This window comes from Ornithodoros turicata, chromosome 6 (assembly GCF_037126465.1).
Source record: "Ornithodoros turicata isolate Travis chromosome 6, ASM3712646v1, whole genome shotgun sequence".
NCBI classification, from domain to species: Eukaryota; Metazoa; Arthropoda; class Arachnida; order Ixodida; family Argasidae; genus Ornithodoros; species Ornithodoros turicata.
In genome coordinates this window covers 18,698,935-18,721,243 of record NC_088206.1, presented here as the reverse complement: position 1 = coordinate 18,721,243, position 22,309 = coordinate 18,698,935, and the positions used below count along the sequence as shown (strand labels likewise).

Genomic DNA, 22,309 nt, shown 5'->3' with positions numbered 1-22,309 from the left:
AGTAAATCTCCGTGCGAAATATTTTGACCAAATTGGTTATAGTTTCATAGATTTTTTTTTTCTAGTTCCACCGACATCCCGTCTAAACGGCCGGCCAACCCTGCGCCAAAGGTGCACCGACGTCACTGCTACGTTTTAACTGTCTTGACTTAGCATTCAAGACTTGACAAGAAGAACCCAAAATTTACGTTAGCGTTGTTTACATTTATTAATTCACTGTCTGCGTTCTGTGAGCTAAGAAAAAGGGCAACTCTTTATTTGCCACAACTTCATACTGGATAATAGTACTGTGTTGCACTTGGAGCTTCACTGTAGTGAGCGATACCACATTCACTACATTTTTAGAGGAAAATCAAAATTCATTTTACTTTTCTTGGGGTTCGTCCATTTAGGGGTCCAATTTGGGAGCATCAATTTCTACTCGACCTCATTCAAACTGCTGGACAGATATTGTGTGCATACTCCATATACATGCTGTTCACTAGACAAAAATACCTAAGCAATGTCATGCTGTCTTTTTATCCGAAGTCCATAATCTTGGTCAACTGCGCATCGAGGAGGGTGGGGGCATTATTACAATCTCGATTGCTATTATTATCGCAATCGACTACTACAATATTACAATCTCGATTGGTGGTATGGTTATAGAACAGGGGTCGGATTCACAAACGCGATCGTAAGTTACGCTAAGATGCGCTAAGACGTCGTAGCCTGCGACGCGCGTACGACGGCGTCGTAAGCGCGATTCACAAAGCTATCGTAGTGGAGAGGGTACCCCCTTTGACGAGGAAGAGGAAGTTTCTCGCTTCCTGTCACGTGCAGCTCGGAGAGAAACAGCCAAAGGGTGCGAGACTAGTGTTGAATTCCAATGGCAGAGTCGGAGCAAGAGGCACACTCCGCAGTGGAGCGGCTTGATCTGGCCTAGAGCAAGTGATCCGAATCTGCGACTGGAACACTTGCGCCCAACTTGGAGTTTAGCCCTGGCCAATCTTCCTTGGTGGATGGCGGCCAGAGACGGAGGAAGAAGAAGAAGAAGATTGTACTCATGTTCCAATACAACGCCATGTTTTGCAACATCGAGGTCCTCCTAATCTCCTAACGTTGCCCTGGTGATGTCTGGCTTATTGCTTTCTTCGAGAAACAAAATTGCTAACGTACGACGCGAAATACTAGGCACGGCGAAGACACGTCGGGAAGCGGCCATGTTGCCGAAGCAGAGACAGGAAATAGGAAGCACGAGCGACAAGTGACACGTCACGTAGAGTTCCGGTTGAATCTGCCTATTTTGGCGGAGCAGTCTGGGCTGCTCCCTGGAGCGACCTTGGCGCGAATGCCGCTCCGAAGCTCCCATTGGAAGACTCCAGAACTGTTCCCAATCTGCCAATCGAAGAGACTTGCTCTCGGCGGAGCAACAAAACTTGCTCTGGAAGCACTCCAAATCTGCCATTGGAATTCAACATATGTTTTCGGTATAGTAACAATGACGAAAATTTGTAATCGCACCAATAGGAGTCGTCCCATTAGAAGAAGACCAGTGCCGTGTATGCCAAAGGGAGACTGGCCATTAGGAGGAGCCTAAAAAGAGGCTCGACCTGTCAATCAAACTTAGGCGCATTTCATTGGTTACCGTTTTCCATGGGGGCTGCCATGACACCAAATTTTCTCCAAGATGGAGGATGGTGCTTGGAACGGCGAAGCGGAGATTTCGTGACAAAGAATTTTCACAGGCTACTCAAATTTCATACTGTGAGTATATGTCCTCATGTACGCATCTGCAAGATCAGCTTCAACTTTCGCTCCGCCATCATTATTTACGTGAAAATGGGATGTTTCGTCGCTAACGTTAGGCCTAGTGAAGATCGTGATACCAGGAAAATGGCAAGAAGGACGACCCTTATACGTAGGATTTTGCATTATATAATTGCAATTTATTTATACATACATCTTTACTCCTTTTTGATTCGATCTACTTACATTACGTGATATAAAACTTCATACCGGCTGTCGTCTGCTACGAAGAAGCGGTTGTACTGCCGTCCTGGCCAATCACTTCTGCTAGCAACCATTTCTGCAATTCTGAGCCTTCCCAACATGCCTCTCTCCGTGCAAATGACGTTGATAAACGTGGGCGCAAAATCCGTTGTTTTGGTCTGTCACCGGTGGTATCCGTTTCAATCCGAATCAATCGAGTTTCTCCAAAATGGTAGCGCCCAGTAAATAAGGGTGAGGTATAAATACTGGATGGATGTAATAATAGACAACTGTATTTCGACCTGTGATTGGCTAGATACCTCAAAAAGCGGGTGGAGCCTCAGGTATAGGCAGGTCCCATTAATGGCCAGACTCACTTTGGCATACAGGGCACTGAAGAAGACGAAGTTGTTCGTCCCCAAATGATTTGTTACTGCACGTGCTCTCGGTTTTTCGGTAGCCATAATGAATGCCATGCAATCACAGGCGAAACGCGTTCGATGACACAGCAAATATATTCCCAGTATGTTCATCTCGGGGAGGGGGTGGGTGAGGGTGTTTTGTAAACGGTGTGTGTCACTCCGTTTTGCAGCCTTGGCTTCTTTTGCCTTTCTTGCAGACAATTTGGAGGGGTGTCTTAGCGGGGTGTATAGGGGATGCTTGAAAAATCCCTGCGACCCGATTTTACCGAGCACAAAGTTGAAGCATTTGTTGAAGGTTACCAAGCAAAAAAAAGCGCCTCAATGTCACTTCGGGGATGGTCTCGAAAGTTCTGTGGCAAAGTGCAATGCGTTGGCGCGCATTACGGAGTCTTTGTTTCCCGTCACCAAATTCACCGCTGTCAAATAACGCCGCCATCTTTCTTCGTAAGACTGCTCGGAAGCTTTCGCAGGATTCCGCCTTAAGCTGCGATGATTTTGCGACGCGCGCCCTTCGTGAATCTACACTTCGGAGTTACGGCAGATATCATCGCACGAGCCCTTTGTGAATCCGACCCCTGTTGTTTTCAATAAACGTTCCGTATAGCTGCTAATGAGCTCTGCGTGTTGTCGCGCTTTCTCGGTTCCTCCTCCATGCTGCGTTCGTTTCATCGTGAACTTGTACTGACTATAGTTGTGTTTAACTTAAGAAGGAAAAAAAAATCTAGTGCATCAACCACATACGTCGTTGGGGATAAGGTGACGCAATAGCACACCAGGGGAAATACTGCATGTACCATTAGTAGGGAAGCGCACTTTTTGCTGCATCGTAGTGTCGTGCGGCCAGTCTTAATAGCCAATACAGAATCAGAGCGACTATAATGGATTACATTATCTGGCGCAGGGAGAGACAGCGTGACCTCTCCGCGTCCAGCAATCCTATCTGCGGCCTAGTAATATTTTGGAAGCTGACGGACTAGATTTCTTTTCCTTCTTTCGTTGAACACGCCTATATCGCCAAGCCAACGTTTTGTCAGGTTTGACAAACAGACATTTCAATTTTAGAGCTATATCAGACACAACATATTGAACTTTTCGCGAGAAAGGTAAAGTCTGCGAACCTCGGCGAAATGCGAAAGTCCTTCGAACCTCCCGAACCAGCGGGGTTCGACTGCGAACCTAGAGGAGCGATAAGGTGATAGTTAACGTCGCTCGAAATCCTGCCTCGTCTCTGAAGCTATCCACCAGGAGTCATCATGCAAAATATTTTCGCTCTGCGTTGCGTTATAGCTGTGCAATCAAATTTACAAAAAGAAAGAAAAAAAGTCCGAGAAAGCAGCCGCAGACGCGCGACACGATTCTCGCGTGGCACGGTGAAGGCTCCGTGCCTTGTTTTGTTTCTTTGTTTTTTCTTCGCAGCTCACGCACCGCTTATGCATGATTGAGCGGCGCCGCTTTACGTCACTGGTCACGTGAGGGGAGCTGCATACGTCACGACGTCCTCTCGTTCCGTGATGCGTTCTTTTCAGGAGAAGAATTTTTCAAATGGGGTGCGGAAAAGAGCTCTCGCTCTGTGTGTCACCTGTGCTCATCGTTCTTCCGCAGGAACTCATTTTATTCGTTGGAGAACGCTCTGCATCGAGAAAAAAAAAAAAAAAAACATGGGCGTCCACCTTAGTGCTCCTTTCAGGTTCGCGACATCCCTTCCTCCCAAACATTGTGTTTTTAATTCTTTTCACGCTATCTCCTCTATTATGTGATTACCTGGAAAATAAAGTTTGAAAATAAAGTTGGAAAAACCAAAAGGTTCCCCGTTTGCTACGTCATTACAGAAAACGTCACATGTCCCAAATATGTCCGCAAAACATCGCGCGCTGGGTCATTTCTCTCTACAACCTGCAGATGTCGTTGGGATATACAAAGTGAGATAATTTTCAACGTCACATTATGGACGTACAGGTAACGTCCAGTGGACATCACGGAAATATGTGACGCCTGCGACTTCTCTGGGACGTGGGGTGTTTCTGGTTTACTGGGATACAACCTTACGACTCACGTAGCCAAGGATATCCGAGGATATTTTAGCCTTACTTTTTCTGCTTTTAAATCGCGCGCATCCGAGGTTTCGGATCACGAGAATCGTGAAATTGACCTGGCAAAAACGAGGTTACTTACGCCCACCTTTCGGAAGATGTCATATAGAACAGTGTCGACGCTGCACCCAAAGAAAACTCGAACCGGTTGCCTTTCGTAGTTGATCTGAAGAAGAAGAAGTAAAAGAAGAAGAAACACTCATGTAAAAACCAAATACGAAATAACTCTTGCGACAAGTGCCGAGTTTAGCGATATCCTCCTCTTTGCAGTTCCATTCCAGTGCGGCATTTTGGCAGGGCCACTGGGCCGGCACTGGGCAAACGGAGTTACCGAGAATAGGCTAAATTGCTGGTTGAGATAACGGGGTCCTGAAACGTTGACGCTTGCGGTTAATCCACTTTCATTTTATTTTTTAATTTTTTTTTTCAGGATACCGAGCTAGCGTGCAGGACCTCTGCATCTTCTTCCCACCGCACGTGGTTTCAAAGTGATTGGAAAATAAAACATTGGCGTCTTTGTCGCGACGCCTTGTCGGTGAATGGACCCTTTGCATGAGAATGCACAGCGCATGCGTGGCTCTCGTTCTGGCTGAAAACAGCTGGAACCATTCCTACGCTAACCGTGCATTCACACGACATTCCCCGCGGAAGCGGAACACGCGAAAAACGCTCTAGCTTTCTGAGCTCGAGCGCTCAACGTCCAGTGTTCACGTACACTGTTAACCGTAGGGAATATCCTGCGACACAGCCACAAGATATTCCGTAGCAGACGACAGGAAAGACGCTGACGGTGTCGTCTGCTAAGTGCGCAGTACGCCACTCCCGATATTCCGCACCGTGCGAATGCTCAACATAACACGGGACGGAACTTCGTCTCTGTGAGCAGTGTTTTCGCTTTTTCTTCCACTAGAATCTTCCGTAAGGGTGTCGCTCGTGTGAATACACAGTAACGCTACTATATTCCATTTTCCCGTTCCTCGAATCCTTCCGTCAATGAGTGAGGTCACGCTTCCCGAGTTTCGGCACCAAAAATGTGGGGAAATGACTCAGGAACGATAACGAGCAGCTTTAATGCAGAAAGGCTGCACTGCACTCAACAAGCACAAGAATTTAGTCCGTCCAACTCCAACTCCAAGCACAAGAATCTTCCTCTTCCTCGTCTTCGGAACAGTGGTGCACAGCTTATTGATCTGGCATGGAATGGCACGGCGGGCTCCAGGGTCATGTTGTATACATCAAACGGACACTCAAACTTCGTACAGAGAGAACCAGTAGAAACAGGGCTCGAAGCCTGAGATGGAACACAGTACGCTGGAACGAGAGACACGAAAACTATGGCGGACGAAAACGAAACCGCGGCGCCTCCTCACGTGCATTTGTTTTCTGCCAGTAGCAGACGACATACGAAAGGGCGCCGCACCTCACGCAGATGGTCCATTGCGTGAGACCTCTACCCGAGAAACGTCATCATGACGTTGGTAGACAGACTGAAACCGAAACAAATCGGAAGAGGAGGGCTAGGTTCTGAGAATGGGCACTTGTTCGCTGACTCCTACTGAAAGAAAAGTAGGACCGAAGGTCGCGTCCCTTTCAGGGACACATAGTGTATGGGGCCGGTTGGTACATATCCCTTGGCCAGGCGACAAAAGAAAGGAACGAGACAGCGACAACGCTAGGGACCTAGTGACCTTTCAGGGACCATCGTAATCCCCTCAAGACCGCGGCTTTCGGGCGCGACCTTCTTCGCCCCTAGCTTCGAGCGTATAGTTCAAGTCTACCAAATTGGTGGCGCTGTCGAACACTATGACGTCATTTGTTTACAAACAGGGAGAGGTCTATTGCGTGTCAGTGAATTGCGTGCGGCATGGGTGCACAAACTGTGAAAGGCGTTGCGAACGTGCCATTCAGCCATGTAGGGCCAGCCGCGGTGTGCTTCCTTCACTGACGCTGTGCTTTCGTTCAATTATTCTCATACCTGTTCCTGGTACAAATTTATGTGAGGTCTGTAAGGTCTTTAGTTCATCCACTTTTCAAGAGCGCAAACGGGATGCCGTCTTTCTCGTAAACGCGACGCGAGTTGCGACATCCCACGGTATCCCAGATAAACGTAAAAGACGCTTCTTCATACGCTTGGCGTAAGACGTTCATCGTTGTGAACCTGCATTGAAAGTTTCACAGCAAGGTGGGTAATAGAAGCGGAGAAAATGGGCACCCCAAATACCGAAACTGATGCGGCTCTGACATCACAAACCTCTCCGCACGAAAGACAGAGCACGAAAAGTCACGTGCTTACGCCAGCCAATGGGAATGGGCGCTACTCTTGGCTCTGTGACTTCCGCACCTCGTTTTAATATACGGCTCTGCGGTAAAACATCTCGGGGTGACATCTGGTGGGAAATAATCTCCAATCTGTCAAGCAATGGTGATCTATGATCCCGACTGCAACTGGCTTCCTGCTCATGGTGCCTACGTAGCCGACACGTAGCCGATTTCACTTGTTGCAGACACGGTGTCATGCGCATGCAATGTAGTTTTGTCCGCCGTACTTGGCGAGCAACGCGCAGTTGGTGGCATCTTCGACACCGTGTTGCCCGTAATTTTCAATTTTAAGCGCAACTGGGACAGAAATTGTGCCGTCAGAGTAGTGAGTGCTCAGGCGGTCGAATATACGAGCTTCCTGAGAGTGCAGCTCTACTGCTTTGTACTACGTTTAAAGGGACTATCGCATCAGGAAAGGTGTGTACTAGACCGATACGGTAATGTTCGGCATGATTTCACAGTACAGTTGGCCAAGTTTCTCTTCCGAAAACAGCTTACGTTTTAATTAAACGAGTTTTAAAGATCCGCGTTCCGTCTGCAGCCAACACCACCTAGATAGAGAAAGCCTGCGCATTGCCTCCTCTCCCTCCTTCGCTACGTGTACATATATAGTCAGAATTCGTCTGCTACTGCGATTCACCGTTCTGCGAATTCAAGAACCCGCAAATGATGGCAGCTCACCTGGAACCTGCAGACCTCAATATTTAGACAAAACGCACAAGGCGCCTTCCAGCATATCACTTTTGAGAAAGATTGAAACCGTTTTGCACATAATTTCCAAGTTTTCCCATTTAGTACGCAGGGACGTTCAATCACAACTCGCAGACGAAGGTGGTTCGTCTCCATGGCCACGAACGCATAAAGGACGTTCGTGACTGGCTACGGCCGTTGAAAACACGATCCTCATTGGCTGACTCTTCGATCTTAACTTTCGGCCGTCATCATTCCTTCATCTGTTATCATGTCATCTCATTTCATCCTGGCTACAGTCGTGACGCAGCCCATGCACATTCCAAAGTGCCAAAGCCCATGCACAAATATTTGATTCATACTTCGCATGGCGAATGTATTAGCGGCGAGGAATACATTGCATATGCTTATAGAGGCGTTGCCAGTGTCATGCACCACGTAACAGTGAGGGGGTGTATTGAATAGAGCTTCTCCGACCTATAAGAAGGCGCAGCCTATTATCCCACTTGCTGCAAAACTTTGATTGCGCGATTTTGTACATTATGTAACATTGTAAGGTGCCACAACCCGACCCCTTAAAAACACGAATTAACTATACAATTACTCTTCTCATGTTTTCTTTCTGTCCCATTTTCACATTAAGTCGAGTTTTATGTCGCAAGGTATGCCACACGTCGCCACAGCTAGGGAACACGCGGGTTTATTCACATGACGTCATCAACAGGAGAGCGCCACTGTCGCTAGCAGATTTGCCACCATAATGTACGTCCTCAAGTTTTGACTGTCCAGGACTTCACCCACATCGCCTTCGCCGCATCATTTTGGTGTTTCAAAGTTACTGTACTGTGTAAATACTATCTGGCTGTTCAGAATGTTGTTTATTACCCAACTGTACACTACAAGGTGACACATACTAATACACTATATCACGCAAGAACACACACACGATACACATGACCAAATAAACCTATGGGAACCAGAGAACATTCACGACAACGCGACCGTTCCTCAGAGAATTATACAGGGTGGACCAGCGGCGCAAAAACTCTACCTACAAGGTGCACTAGCAAAAAAAAAAAGTGTTAAGCTCTGCCTAGTCGTCCTGCGGGCAACCTCCAAGCACGCAGCTACTGCTGCAGCTAGAGAGCCACCTCTACCTGTTTTGCGAGTGACCGAATCCCTCAGGCATCATACACGTTTGGTGTCTCCCACTCCCTACTGGACGCTGAAACTACCTACAGTGTCACCAGAGGTGCAAGGCCTCAAGTCAAAGAAGGACACTCCAGGGCCTGTTGTAATACAGGCCCTACAGCAGATATTTACAGATGCGTCCACATCACAAGAGTCGTCGATATGGGCATTCGTCATTCCGTCCTCGGGAGAGCACAGTGCGATCAGTCTGTCTCACAGGACGTCCTCAACTGCTGCAGAGCTCTACGCCATCGAGATACAAACACGATCCAAATAATTTTCATGTTTTCAATGGTAATAGCCTCCTGAATAGGATATATGCCAGTGAATGAAAACCGCAACCACACTTCGAGGCACCCACATCATGGCGGCGAGTTTGCCTTTTCGAAGTTAGCGCCCTCTGGAGGGATGACGTCCATGAATATAAACTCTATAGGTAGAAAATATACTTACCCCGGCCACGCCGCAAATGAAGAAGACAACGGTGACCACGCCTGCGGCAATGTGAGCACCGATTTCTATCCACTTAGTCCGAAATCTGGGATCCGCTATAAAAATCAGCATGCTAAACTGCAGGGGCAGTGAGTGAGGGAGAAAGAAAGAGAGAGAGAGGGAGAGAAAAAGAGAACATGGTTCGAATCGTGAGTCTTCTGTGGGACTTTTGGATCAGTCTCTATTTACACCAGGTCCCCCAAACTCACCTCGGAAAAGCGTGCAACGAAGAAGGCCGCCACTAGATACCCCACTGTTGCCGTTCCGGATTACTTCAGCGCACTAAGTTTAGCGGCAAAATGTTTTTGTTGTTTCTGCGAATGAATCTAGTCTTTATATGTCCAAATTAAACGCGTATAACAACTTTCTGTGTCGTGTTTCACTTTTTGGTCCCGTTTTTAAACGTGTTGAGCGATCGGAAGCATCTAGTGCACGGCTGCGTGCATTACATAGCGTAGCTGTCGTACCAGGCGCCGCCAGTGGGCGCCGCAGGCGCAGTCGTCCGTTTCTCATTCGGTGACTTGGCCTGGCTTGAACTGTGCTTCAACTGGATCTTTAGCGCGCTACAATCAAACGCAAGCCAACGTCTGGTAACAATGGGGTATCTAAGGGCGGCCTCCGGCATTGCACGCATCGGGATAGGAACAAATACATGGGAAAATGGCGACCTTGGGGGACCTGATTTACACCCCCTGTCACACGAGCACACTTTAATGACGATTTAAAACAATGGCCATTGAACTAGGGTGCCTGAGTCACAGGGGTGACACAAACCCGCCATTGTTGTAACTACCCTCAAGCGGGTGCTTTTGGCAAAACTGCCATCTTGTCCTGGTCGCACGTCATAGAAAACGTCATTTTGAGGTCATGTGACTTTGTTTACGTGTCGTTTTGCCGCTTACCGACATATTTCCGTCGTCATAACGCCAAGAGATGAACGTATTTTGCCAGCGTAAACTATGCGGTGCTTCTTCCGCAACGTGATAGCCCATTTATCCTTAGTTTAAGTACATCGCATCGGCTCAGTGAGTCTTAACGCGCGGTGGTCATCTCATCTTTGGAAGTCGTCAACGGTACGAGGCCTTATGTGCAAAACTGCGCGAGATTATCGGATAAAAATAATTACCGTGATCAAAACACATCCAAAACGTCGCGCAGAAGCAACAACCGCATTATTTACAACCGGTTTGGCTGCCGATCACGGGCGCCGCCATCTTTAAGGTCACACGTGTGCGTTGACGTCTGCTGTGACGTGCGACCAGGACCTGTCCAGGATGCATCGCGTTCGCCCAGCACGCTTTCGTCTATGGAGCAATGCATTGGATGTCACCCCTGTGTGCGACCAGGACTAGAGTCACTAAATAGTGGTACAGAGTATCGCATTCCTTTTCCGTGCTGGAGCCGCCGTTCGGTGTCCGCGACTGGGCCGATCGTGTCACGTGGTTTCTTCCAGGGGTAACGGACATATTTTGGTTACCGTTTCCATTGTCGTGCTATATTTTCGTTTCCGTTATCCGTTTCTGATACCGGCCTTTCAATTTCATTTCCGTTTCGTTTCCGTTACTGTTTCCGGTAATGGAAAGGGGGGGATATGTTTATTTTAAAAAAAGCGAGGAAAGGTTAGTCAGGCATAGGCCAATGGAACGGTTGTTACAGAGCTGCGGGAGGACAGCCCGTCCGGCTCTATCAGCACCCTATTTTGCCCAAGTGCTGCTTCGATGTCACGCGTACACACTACACAAGTAATTTTACTTCGTTGGGATGCGCACATCTTGCAAGATAAATAAATATATATATATATATATATATATATATATATATATATATATATGTAGGAACATGTTTTCAGTCTACAGTAACTCGGAGTCCAGCAACTCAAGATGGGCGTAACTTTCATCCAATGTCGCATTCATAAGCGGACGCTCTCAGTAGTAAATAATACTGCCATGGCCACAGTGAAAAGAAAAAAAGTACAAAATAAGTAACTAAAAATCATAGGCTGGCATCCTTGTGCTATGGTGGAGTATAGTCACGTGTCGATGTCATGGAGCTACGAGGACTGGGACGAGGTAAGTGTGGGATGCACCCTCGAGATCAATTTTGCGCTTTCTTTCCATGCTCTCGTGTAGTATTTATAGCATTACAGGGAATGGAGTCATCAAAATACAAAAACAAAAAATGAAAAGTCACTCAAATGTCATCGCACAACAGGAATAGCCATTACCCGAATTCAATACCGGACGATAAATTCGTTTCCGTTTCTGTTTCCGGTAATGGAGGGCCGTGGAATGCGTTTCCGTTATCGTTACCATCTTCAATTTCGGTAATATGCCGTTTCTGTTTCCGTTACCATTACCGTTACCCTTCCCTGGTTTCTCCTTCCAAGAACGCGCCGTCCATGTTGAGTCACCTCCATCCAAAACCGGTTTCCTCGGTTGCGAGCTGGCTCGACTGCTCGCTGTTCTCCGGCGGAGAAGGGGGAGATTGGAGTGCCATTGCTAGGCGACGCAGCCACGCCGGACCCAACATGGCGGTCTCGCTCGCCGGCGTGGCTCAGTGCTGCTACTATGCTCCCTATTTAGTGACTCTATTTTGTGAAATGAAGGCTGCCTACCTGGCATTGCACAACAACCATGATGATACTTTTGCATACAGAGCAAATCATAAGCTTGACCCCATCGTCTTCGCGGCTACTTAGGTGGAAGGTGAACCTCTGCCACGGTGTATGCTTGCACATAGCCCAAATCCCGACAACAAAGGACATAAACCACAAGACGACCACAGCTGCTAGACGGCCCTGGAAGAAAGTGAAGACTGCATATGCACGTACTGTAGGGGACACGGTTGTCTAAAATCAGCGCTCCGTGGTTTATCACTTCTCAAATCTCCAGGTGTTGCAAAACTATTTCTTTTGAGTAACAAACACGTGTAGCACATGGTCCACCTTCAAATACAATACTGGCACAACACTTTCAGGCGCAACCGAGGTAATATGGGACGGCGAAGTACTGATAGACGATTTTAGCTAACCGTGTCCCCAACAGTACGCATGTATCTACCTATGTATGTATGAATGTGCGTACGTACATACACGCGTGCGTGCATTAAGAAGATGGTACCAGCTCCTACAACCTCGCTTCCTCATAGGTCCAGCGTAAGACTTTTAAGAATCCCCATATAAACAGGTATACGTTCTCGCGTATCTCAACAGAGGAAAGAAACGAAAACGAAAAAGAAACCATCCAGAGGTTAGGTCACTTCGCTAAAACGTAATGACTGGACACAGATTGCCGCCAACGCACAACTAGCCTTAAACACGATTAATTAATCAATTAGAGCTAATTGGGACCCCCACATTAATCAGCATCATCCAATGAGTCATCACACCAATTGAGGAGCGTCTAACTCGTGTTCAGGCCAGCTGTGCGTTGGCGGCAACCTGTGTCCATAAAAAAGAAAAAAAAATAGATAGAGATAGAGTGGAGAGAAGGAGTTTAGTTGAAGATCAACGCCATCTTGAAGAAAGCGGTACGGAACGGCCGCTGACCATCGCCGGGCGACGGAGCACAGAGGCAGGTTGCAAAGCATCGCAGCTATGACCACAAGTTCCGGACATCCTGTGACGTCAGCTGTGACGTCATCATGACATGTCTCGGCAGGTTAGGACAGCTCTGGACATGCGAGGAGAAAAACACTCGTAATACAGAGGCTGGGAAAGCAAGAGTAAATATGTTAACCATCAATAGCTAACAACAAAAAGAATTAGTTACACAACAAATGAGCCCACCACAACAGCAGTCACAGGGAGTGCAGAACGATGCGACTGCTCCATCCGACAGCCAGGCAGAGAACTGACTCGTCATGATTTTTTCTCCTGTATAAAGTCCCACAGCTGCACTCCCTAGCGGTTAGTTTCTGAACTAATCTCACGACAAAATTATTAAGAATCACGCCAGCGCTACTCTCGTTCCCAAGGCAGAAGAAGATAGAAAATGGCGGGGATTCCCGGGCAACAGCAACCAGCGCCCGACATGCACGGGCATGAAAATCGCAAACAAAGCGGGGACAAAGTTGGCGAAAGAATTAGTTACACAACACATCAGTCACGAGGAGCGCAGAACGACACGTCCATCCCGTCCGACAGCCAGGCGCAGAACTGAATCGTAATGCTTTTTTCTCTTCTATAAAGTTACGCATCAGCAGCCCCCCTAGCGGTTACTTTCTCAACAATTTCACGGCAAAATTATTAAGAATCACGCCAGCGCTACTCTCGTTCCCAAGGCAGCTTTTACGGAAGATAGAAAATGGCGGGGATGCCCTTACAGTTACAATAACAACCAGCGCCCGACATGCACGGGCATGAAAATCGCAAACAAAGCGGGGACAAAGTTAGCGAAAGAATTAGTTACACAACACATCAGTCACGAGGAGCGCAGAGCCACACGTCCATTCCGTCCAACAGCCAGGCGCAGAACTGAACCGTAACGCTTTTTACTCCTCTATAAAGTCATGCATCTGTCCCTCTTGCGGTTGATTTCTGAACTAATTTAATCGCAAAATTATTAAGAATTGTTCTAGCACTATTCCCATTCAGGGCAGCACTATCGACATCGTCAAGACAAGAATGTTCCTTGCCAAAAAAGAAAAAAATACAAAGCGACATGCGTCAACAGAGGAAAGCATGCATGTCGGGGCATGTCAGGAGCGCTATTACACGAGGACAAATCGCACGACTGCTGAGCAACAGAGGAAAGCAAACACAGAGACACTTGAACAGAATGAAAAGACACTCACCATCATTGGACACGTACACTACATTCCCTCATTGTAAATCCACTCGTCACAAAATCCACCTGCATCGTCGAACACCATTCACCAGTGACGAACCACACATCCGCACCCCATCAGAGGCAGACGGAACCCCACCGAAGCTACGCTCTTCCACTAACGACCAACGCAATTGCTAGGAACAGAATTAACGCATCCACACCCGCCAGTGTCCAAGAGAGAAGTGAATCCTTGCGCCCCCTGCAGGCTTTGCTCATTGGTCGTGACGTCATCCTATTGTCTCAGGGCTACACTGTTTTTTTCCACTAATGTCCAACCCATCGCCTCAGGACAAGGTCCATCTGAAACAATAGAGTCGCGGTATGACGTCATCATGCAGCTGCGTGGCTCAAGGACGCGTGCGCTCTAGACAGGGGACCTGTTATTTATTGAATCACTATCCCAAGATTGTTTCCTTTATTCTACTATAATGATTGCCTAGGGAACTATTGCAGAAAAACACCATATATGAGAGGTGATTGTAGGAATTAAGCATTTCATTCCCAAAGTCTTACTAAATGAGACTCATGAGTACAGGAAAAATCAAAATAATGGTTCATCAAGACATGTCCATCCCATCCGAGAGCCAGTCAGCTAACTGAATAATGACGCTTTGTTCCTCCTGAATAAAGTCACACACCTGTCCCCCTTGCGGTTACTCTCTGAACTAAACGAATCGCAAAATTATTAAGAATCGTTCTAGCTCTACTCCCATTCAAGGCAGCACTATCGACATGTTTCTTTTCAAAAAGAAAAAAACTACATGTAGAAGGAAAGCATGTCGGAACAGGTCTGGGCATGTCAGCACATGTTTGTCAGACAACAAGGGGGAAAAAAGCGGAAAGAAACACTTGAACAAAGCAGAAAACCAGCATCAAACTATTTCTAAGCACACGCACTCCTCTTATTCAAAAACAGTGCTCATCATAAATCCGTTCAGGACAATACACACCATTTTTCTATTGCCACACTTTTTTCCAGTAACGGTCAATGCATTGCTACAGACACCTGAAACACTGCGTGACGTCATCACATCCTGTCTGAAGAAGACAGCGGCAAAGACAAACACTCCTATTATTTATTGAATCGCAAGGTTATTTCCTTTGTCCGACTCTTAATGACGTTCAGTTTTACAATAAAATTCAACAAAAAAAGCACCGTGCATGAATCTTGATCTTGGCGATTTTCACCCCAAAGGCTCATCATGGTCATTAGAATCACAACACCAGTAAACTACCACTGCTCTTTTAAAATAATAAGTGAGACCACTCAACATCATCACCAGGCTTATGTAATACATGACCCTTTCTATGCTCGTATACTCGTTGTCTGAGACTACACCTGCGAGCAAAAAGGCGCGAAAGCCAGGGGCAAAGTTCCATTCGCGCATGACAAAGCACAAGACAGAACGCCTTTACTGGAACAGATATATGATGTGATTGCATTCCCACTATATTAATGATTTTCTATCTTGCATTGCAGTTTGGAAAAATTACTACAAAACTATAATTTTAGAAGCCTATTAAAATTCTACTTTCTATGGAAACTATAATTGCCCTGTTACTTGGATCAATTAATCAATTGGACTATTGGACTTGGACTATTAATCAATCGCTCCAATTTTTTTCTCTCTTCCCATTTCAGCCTACCGGGTCTTGTCATGCAGTGAAGCAGACTCACATCCAAAATAATTAATTTACACTGAGGGTGCTGTGCTTAAGGAATTCCTATCCTGCGTTCAGATGAAAGCGTTTCTACACGAATACCTATAACAGCTTAGTTCTTCAACATACCGAGCTCCTAACAACATCTAACAAACAAGCAGAGAAGTAGCATAATTATATGTCCTATAGCCAAGAGTTTTCTCTAATCCAATTCCAATCCAATTCTAATCCAATTCGAATCCAATTCTAAGCCATAATCCAAAGCCATCTGATTGGCCGCCATTAGCTCCGCCCACTTCACGTTGATTGGCCCATGCTAAGCCTACTGATCATTGATTGGTTGACTGTAGCTCCGCCCCTTTATGCTAATTACTAGGCTCCGCCCACTTCACGCTGATTGGTGCATGCGTATCGCTGAGCACAGCTCCACCCCTTTATGCTAATTAACCGGCTCCGCTGATTGGTCCATTCTAAGCGTACTGATCACTTCCACATTTTCCAGACTTTCTAAGCCCTCTGATTGGTTGTCCCCAATTTAAGCCTACCGATTGGCCCGTTCTAAGCCCACTGATTCGCTGACTAAGCCCGCTGAACATAGCCTACATTAGCGCCCGCAAGATGGCAGCGGCCCAGCTGCGGCTTTATCTCAGATGTTCAAACTTCCCTTGTGGCGTGCAACTTTCTGCCCACTTCATGCTGATTGGTCCATTCTAAGCCTACTGATTCAGACGTCTAAGCCAAAGCCTACTGATCACCCTCCCAGACTTTCCAGGCGCTCTGATTGGCCGTCCCCAATGTAAGCCTACCGATTAGCCCTCGCTGGCCCGTTCTGAGTCCACTGACACCAGATGGTGCAATTCTTTACTGGCTCCGCCCACTTCACGCTGATTGGCCCTTCACAACGATTGGTCCATTCTAAGCCTACCGATGGCTGACACTGATTGGTCCACGCTAAGCCTACTGAACGGTGATTGGCTAACCTGAATTTGTCGCTCCTAAGCCAGGCAGCAGCTTCAGACAAGACACACGACAATTGTTGATTTCAACCTTTATTTGGTACAACAGCCTCCTAGTCTAGCTGTGGGTTGGTTCAGCTGCATCAGATAGATCATTGGTCTATAATTCTATGCGGTCATCTCTCGCGCTCATTGCTCACTCAGCTCCCTCGGTAGATTCCAACTGTTATTGGTTCATCTAACTGCAAGTGGTCTGCTCGTTAGTCCACCTGACTGCAAGTGGCCGCTCACCCAGCTCCTTATTGGTTCTAGTTGGTCACAGCTCCCTCATAGGCTCCAACTCCAATTGGTCCATCTAACAGCAAGTGGTCACTCACCCACTGCTATTGATCCATTGAACTGCAAGCCACTCGTTGGTCACTCACACTCATCTCTAGATGAGATAAATTTAACTGTGGGAGACTCAGGGGTCTCGCAGAGTCAGGGGTCTGTGGGAGACTCAGTCAGGGTCAGAGCCAGGGTCTGAGAGTAAGGTGTGTCCATTTTCCTTGATACGTTATTCTCAGGTGGGGCTGACTGGTGTTGTGATTCTAATGACCATGATGAGATAAAGCCGCAGCGGGGCCGCTGCCATCTTGCGGGCGCTAATGAAGGCTATGTTCAGCAGGCTTAGTCAGCCAATCAGTGGGCTTAGAACGGGCCAATCGGTAGGCTTAAATTGGGGACGGCCAACCAGAGGGCTTAGAAAGTCTGGAAAATGTGGAGAGTGATCAGTAGGCCTAGAATGGACCAATCAGCGGAGCCGGTAATTAGCATAAAGGGGTGGAGCTGTGCTCAGCGATACTCATGCACCAATCAGCGTGAAGTGGGCGGAGCCGAGTAATTAGCATAAAGGGGCGGAGCTACAGTCAACCAATCAATGATCAGTAGGCTTAGCACGGGCCATTCAGCGTGAACTGGGTGGAGCCAAGCCAACTAATTAGCATAAAGGAGCGGAGCTACGGTCAGCCAATCAAAGATCAGTAGGCTTAGCATGGGCCAATCAACGTGAAGTGGGTGGAGCTAATGGCGGCCAATCAGATGGCTTTGGATTTGGCTTGTGTTGGATTAGAACTGGATTGTGTTGGATTAGAACTGGATTATGGCTTAGAATTGGATTCGAATTGGATTAGAATTAGATTGGAATTGGATTAGAGAAAACTCTTGGCTGTAGGACATATAATTATACTACTTCTCTGCTTGTTTGTTAGATGTTGTTAGGAGCTCGGTATGTTGAAGAAGTAAGCTGTTATAGGTATTCGTGTAGAAACGCTTGCATCTGAGCGCAGGATAGGAATTCCTTAAGCACGGCACCCTCAGTGTAAATTAATTATTTTGGATGTGAGTCTGCTTCACTGCATGACAAGACCCGGTAGGCTGAAATTGGAAGAGAGAAAAAAATTGGAGCGATTGATTAATAGTCCAAGTCCAATAGTCCAATTGATTAATTGATCCAAGTAACAGGGCAATTATAGTTTCCATAGAAAGTAGAATTTAATAGGCTTCTAAAATTATAGTTTTGTAGTAATTTTTCTAAACTGCAATGCAAGATAGAAAATCATTAATATAGTGGGAATGCAATCACATCATATATCTGTTCCAGTAAAGGCGTTCTGTCTTGTGCTTTGTCATGCGCGAATGGAACTTTGCCCCCTGCTTTCGCGCCTTTTTGCTCGCAGGTGTAGTCTCAGACAACGAGTATACGAGCATAGAAAGGGTCATGTATTACATAAGCCTGGTGATGATGTTGAGTGGTCTCACTTATTATTTTAAAAGAGCAGTGGTAGTTTACTGGTGTTGTGATTCTAATGACCATGATGAGCCTTTGGGGTGAAAATCGCCAAGTTCAAGATTCATGCACTGTGCTTTTTTTGTTGAATTTTATTGTAAAAGTGAACGTCATTAAGAGTCGGACAAAGGAAATAACCTTGCGATTCAATAAATAATAGCAGTGTTTGTCTTTGCCGCTGTCTTCTTCAGACAGGATGTGATGACGTCACGCAGTGTTTCAGGTGTCTGTAGCAATGCATTGACCGTTACTGGAAAAAAGTGTGGCAATAGAAAAATGGTGTGTATTGTCCTGGACGGATTTATGATGAGCACTGTTTTTGAATAAGAGGAGTGCGTGTGCTTAGAAAGAGTTTGATGCTGGTTTTCTGCTTTGTTCAGTGTTTCTTTTCGCTTTTTTCCCCCTTGTTGTCTGACAAACATGCGCTGACATGCCCAGACCTGTTCCGACATGCTTTCCTTCTGCATGTAGTTTTTTTCTTTTTGAAAAGAAACATTCTTGACGATGTCGATAGTGCTGCCTTGAATGGGAGTAGAGCTAGAATGATTCGTAATAATTTTGCGATTCATTTAGTTCAGAGAGTAACCGCAAGGGGGACAGGTGTGTGACTTTATTCAGGAGGAACAAAGCGTCATTATTCAGTTAGCTGACTGGCTCTCGGATGGGATGGACATGTCTTGCTGAACCATTATTTTGTTTTTTCCTGTACTCATAAGTCTCATTTAGTAAGACTTTGGGAATGAAATGCTTAATTCCTACAATCACCTCTCATATATGGTGTTTTTCTGCAAAAGTTCCCTATGCAATCATTATAGTAGAATAAAGGAAGTAATTTTGGGATAGTGATTCAATAAATAACAGGTCCCCTGTCTAGGGCGTACGCGTCCTTGAGCCACGCAGCTGCATGATGACGTCATACCGTGACTCTATTGTTTCAGGTGGACCTTGTCCAGAGGCGATGGGTTGGACATTAGTGGAAAAAAACAGTGTAGCCCTGAGACAATAGGATGACGTTACGACCAATGAGCAAAGCCTGCAGGGGGCGCAAGGATTCACTTCTCTCTTGGACACTGGCGGGTGTGGATGCGTTAATTCTGTTCCTAGCAATTGCGTTGGCCGTTAGTGGAAGAGCGCAGCTTCGGTGGGGTTCCGTCTGCATCTGATGGGGTGCGGATGTGTGGTTCGTCACTGGTGAATGGTGTTCGACGATGCAGGTGGATTTTGTGACGAGTGGATTTACAATGAGGGAATGTAGTGTACGTGTCCGATGATGGTGAGTGTCTTTTCACTCTGTTCAAGTGTCTCTGTGTTTGCTTTCCTCTGTTGCCCAGCAGTCGTGCGATTTGTCCTCGTGCTCCTGACATGCCCCGACATGCATGCTTTCCTCTGTTGATGCATCTAGCTTTGTATTTTTTTCTTTTTTGACAAGGAACATTCTTGTCTTGACGATGTCGATAGTGCTGCCCTGAATGGGAATAGTGCTAGAACAATTCTTAATAATTTTGCGATTAAATTAGTTCAGAAATCAACCACAAGAGGGACAGATACATGACTTTATAGAGGAGTAAAAAGCATTACGATTCAGTTCTGCGCCTGGCTGTCGGACGGGATGGACGAGTCGTTCTGCGCTCCTCGTGACTGATGTGTTGTGTAACTAATTCTTTCGCCAACTTTGTCCCCGCTTTGTTTGCGATTTTCATGCCCGTGCATGTCGGGTGCTGGTTGCTGTTGTCTGGGAATCCCCGCCACTTTCTATCTTCTTCTGCCTTGGGAACGAGAGTAGCGCTGGCGTGATTCTTAATAATTTTGTCGTGAGATTAGTTGAGAAAGTAACCGCTAGGGGGTGCAGCTGCGGGACTTTATACAGGAGAAAAAACCATTACGAGTCAGTTCTCTGCCTGGCTGTCGGATGGAGCAGTCGCATCGTTCTGCGCTCCTGCTGTTGTGGTGGGCTCATTTGTTGTGTAACTAATTCTTTTTGTTGTTAGCTTTTGATGGTTAACATATTTACTCTTGCTTTCCCAGCCTCTGTGTTACGAGTGTTTTTCTCCTCGCATGTCCAGAGCTGTCCTAACCTGCCCAGACATGTCATGATTACGTCACAGGATGTCCGGAACGTGTGGTCATAGCTGCGATGCTTTGCAACCTGCCTCTGTGCTCCGTCGCCCGGCGATGGTCAGCGGCTGTTCCGTACCGCTTTCTTCAAGCGTCGTTGATCTTCAACTGAACTCCTTCTCTCCACTCTATCTCTATCTATTTTTTTTTCTTTTTTATGGACACAGGTTGCCGCCAACGCACAGCTGGCCTGAACACGAGTTAGACGCTCCCCAATTAGTGTGATGACTCATTGGATGATGCTGATTAATGTGGGGGTCCCAATTAGCTCTAATTGATTAATTAATCGTGTTTAAGGCTAGTTGTGCGTTGGCGGCAGTCTGTGTCCAGTCATTACTACTAACGTAACGCGTCGCCATTTCTTTCCTTTTTTTTTGTTCCGTGTTAGCGCCGCGAAGCAACTGTGGCTATAAGCGTCGTATACAGACGCACACAGATGGAGAGAGGAAAGGTATGTCCATTTTCCTTGATACGTTATTCTCTAAAACGTGGCTGTCTAGGAGGAAGCCTCTAAAACTAGGATCCCTAGAACGAGGCTCGCTAAACGAATGGGCTCCGATACGAAACACAGTAAACGAGTACAAAGCTACTCCGTACCAGGTTCTCGGGGTCAGTCTCGTTGTAGTAGTAGCTGATAAAGGAGTAAGTAAACAGCACAGCCATGTTCAAGGAATAGGCAATGAAGTCCGCAAGAGATGCCTTGGCGATGACACCGTAGCCAATGTAGGGGATGCTCATAACTGCAAGCAAACAGAACAAGACCCGGATGAGACGTGAAAAAGCTGTGCAGGTTTGTTTCGTACAAATATATATTTTCAGATAGGCAACGAGCCGGGGCGTGCTTCATCTATATAGGGATAAACACATAGAGCCTCCAGGAGCCTAATGGACGAAGTCAACAAGTGATTCACGAAAAAGCTAACGAGTGCCAGCGCCACGGGGTTCCTGATTACTGGTCAGGGATGCTAGACTAACACAACCTGTTATCAACTACGATGCAGGTCATCTGAATGACCTTCGAGAGTAACCTCATTCGAAGGATCCTCGTGGCCGAGAAACATTGGGGTTTCGGGTAAGACCCGTTGTGCATAGTGCTGAAAGAGTTCGCCGTTGTCGGCCTCACAGAGATGTGCAAAGTCACGACTAATGCTCTGGGGGAATGTGCGTCCTGGGCCGACTTCTAAAGGAACTGTGCCAACATATGTCTGACAGCATTCGAGAAGAACCCAAGAAAAATCCCAGACAGCACAGCCGGCACCGGGATTTGAACCCTCGGTACCTCCTAGTTTCGACGTAGCATGGCTTGATATAGCAGAGAGTCGAACCGAACCCGAACCGAAAACCGTCATCAACCGTTATTTTTGGACGAACCGGAACTGAACCGAACCGAAAGAGTCGACGCCATCTTGGAGCTGAACCGGAACTGAACCATTAAAAAAATACCGGTATCCGGTTCAAATAACACTTCATACGGAACTAAGGGCGGAACTTTGCATGTGGTGTATGGACATAAAAACTACTTTTTTATTTATTTATTTCATGTACCCTACAATTCCACGTGAGTGGCACTACGTAGGGGAGAGGAAAACGTAACACTACATACAAATGAACATCTTTTCGAGGTATAAGACTACAATGACATTTAACGCAACAGAAACTCTTGCACTCTTTTCAAGAAAATGGAGTCGTCGAGTTTTTGTCGTTTTCTTTTCCTCCTTTCTTCATTTATTAGCCTCGTAGCCTC

At 46.6% G+C, this 22,309-nt stretch overlaps 1 protein-coding gene across 7 annotated transcripts in view; it reads right to left on the bottom strand.

Annotated features, from left to right (window-relative positions):
- The window catches only part of LOC135399321 (uncharacterized), a 54,644-nt gene that overhangs the window by 10,841 nt on the left and 21,494 nt on the right, over positions 1-22,309 (bottom strand). For 4 of the 7 annotated variants that reach the window (XR_010424241.1, XM_064631177.1, XM_064631175.1 and 1 more), the window contains exons 4-7: positions 21,163-21,305; positions 11,790-11,972; positions 9,137-9,253; positions 4,566-4,649 (exon numbers count right to left, since the gene is read on the bottom strand). Coding sequence is in view for 6 of the 7 variants with exons in the window: in XM_064631177.1 (XP_064487247.1) it covers positions 4,566-4,649; positions 9,137-9,253; positions 11,790-11,972; positions 21,163-21,305 (527 nt within the window). In the remaining variant the exon portion in view is untranslated. Of the gene's footprint in view, positions 1-3,511; positions 3,570-4,565; positions 4,650-9,136; positions 9,254-11,789; positions 11,973-21,162; positions 21,306-22,309 lie in introns of all 7 variants that reach the window. The other 3 variants (XM_064631181.1, XM_064631176.1, XM_064631180.1) reach the window with 3 other exon arrangements.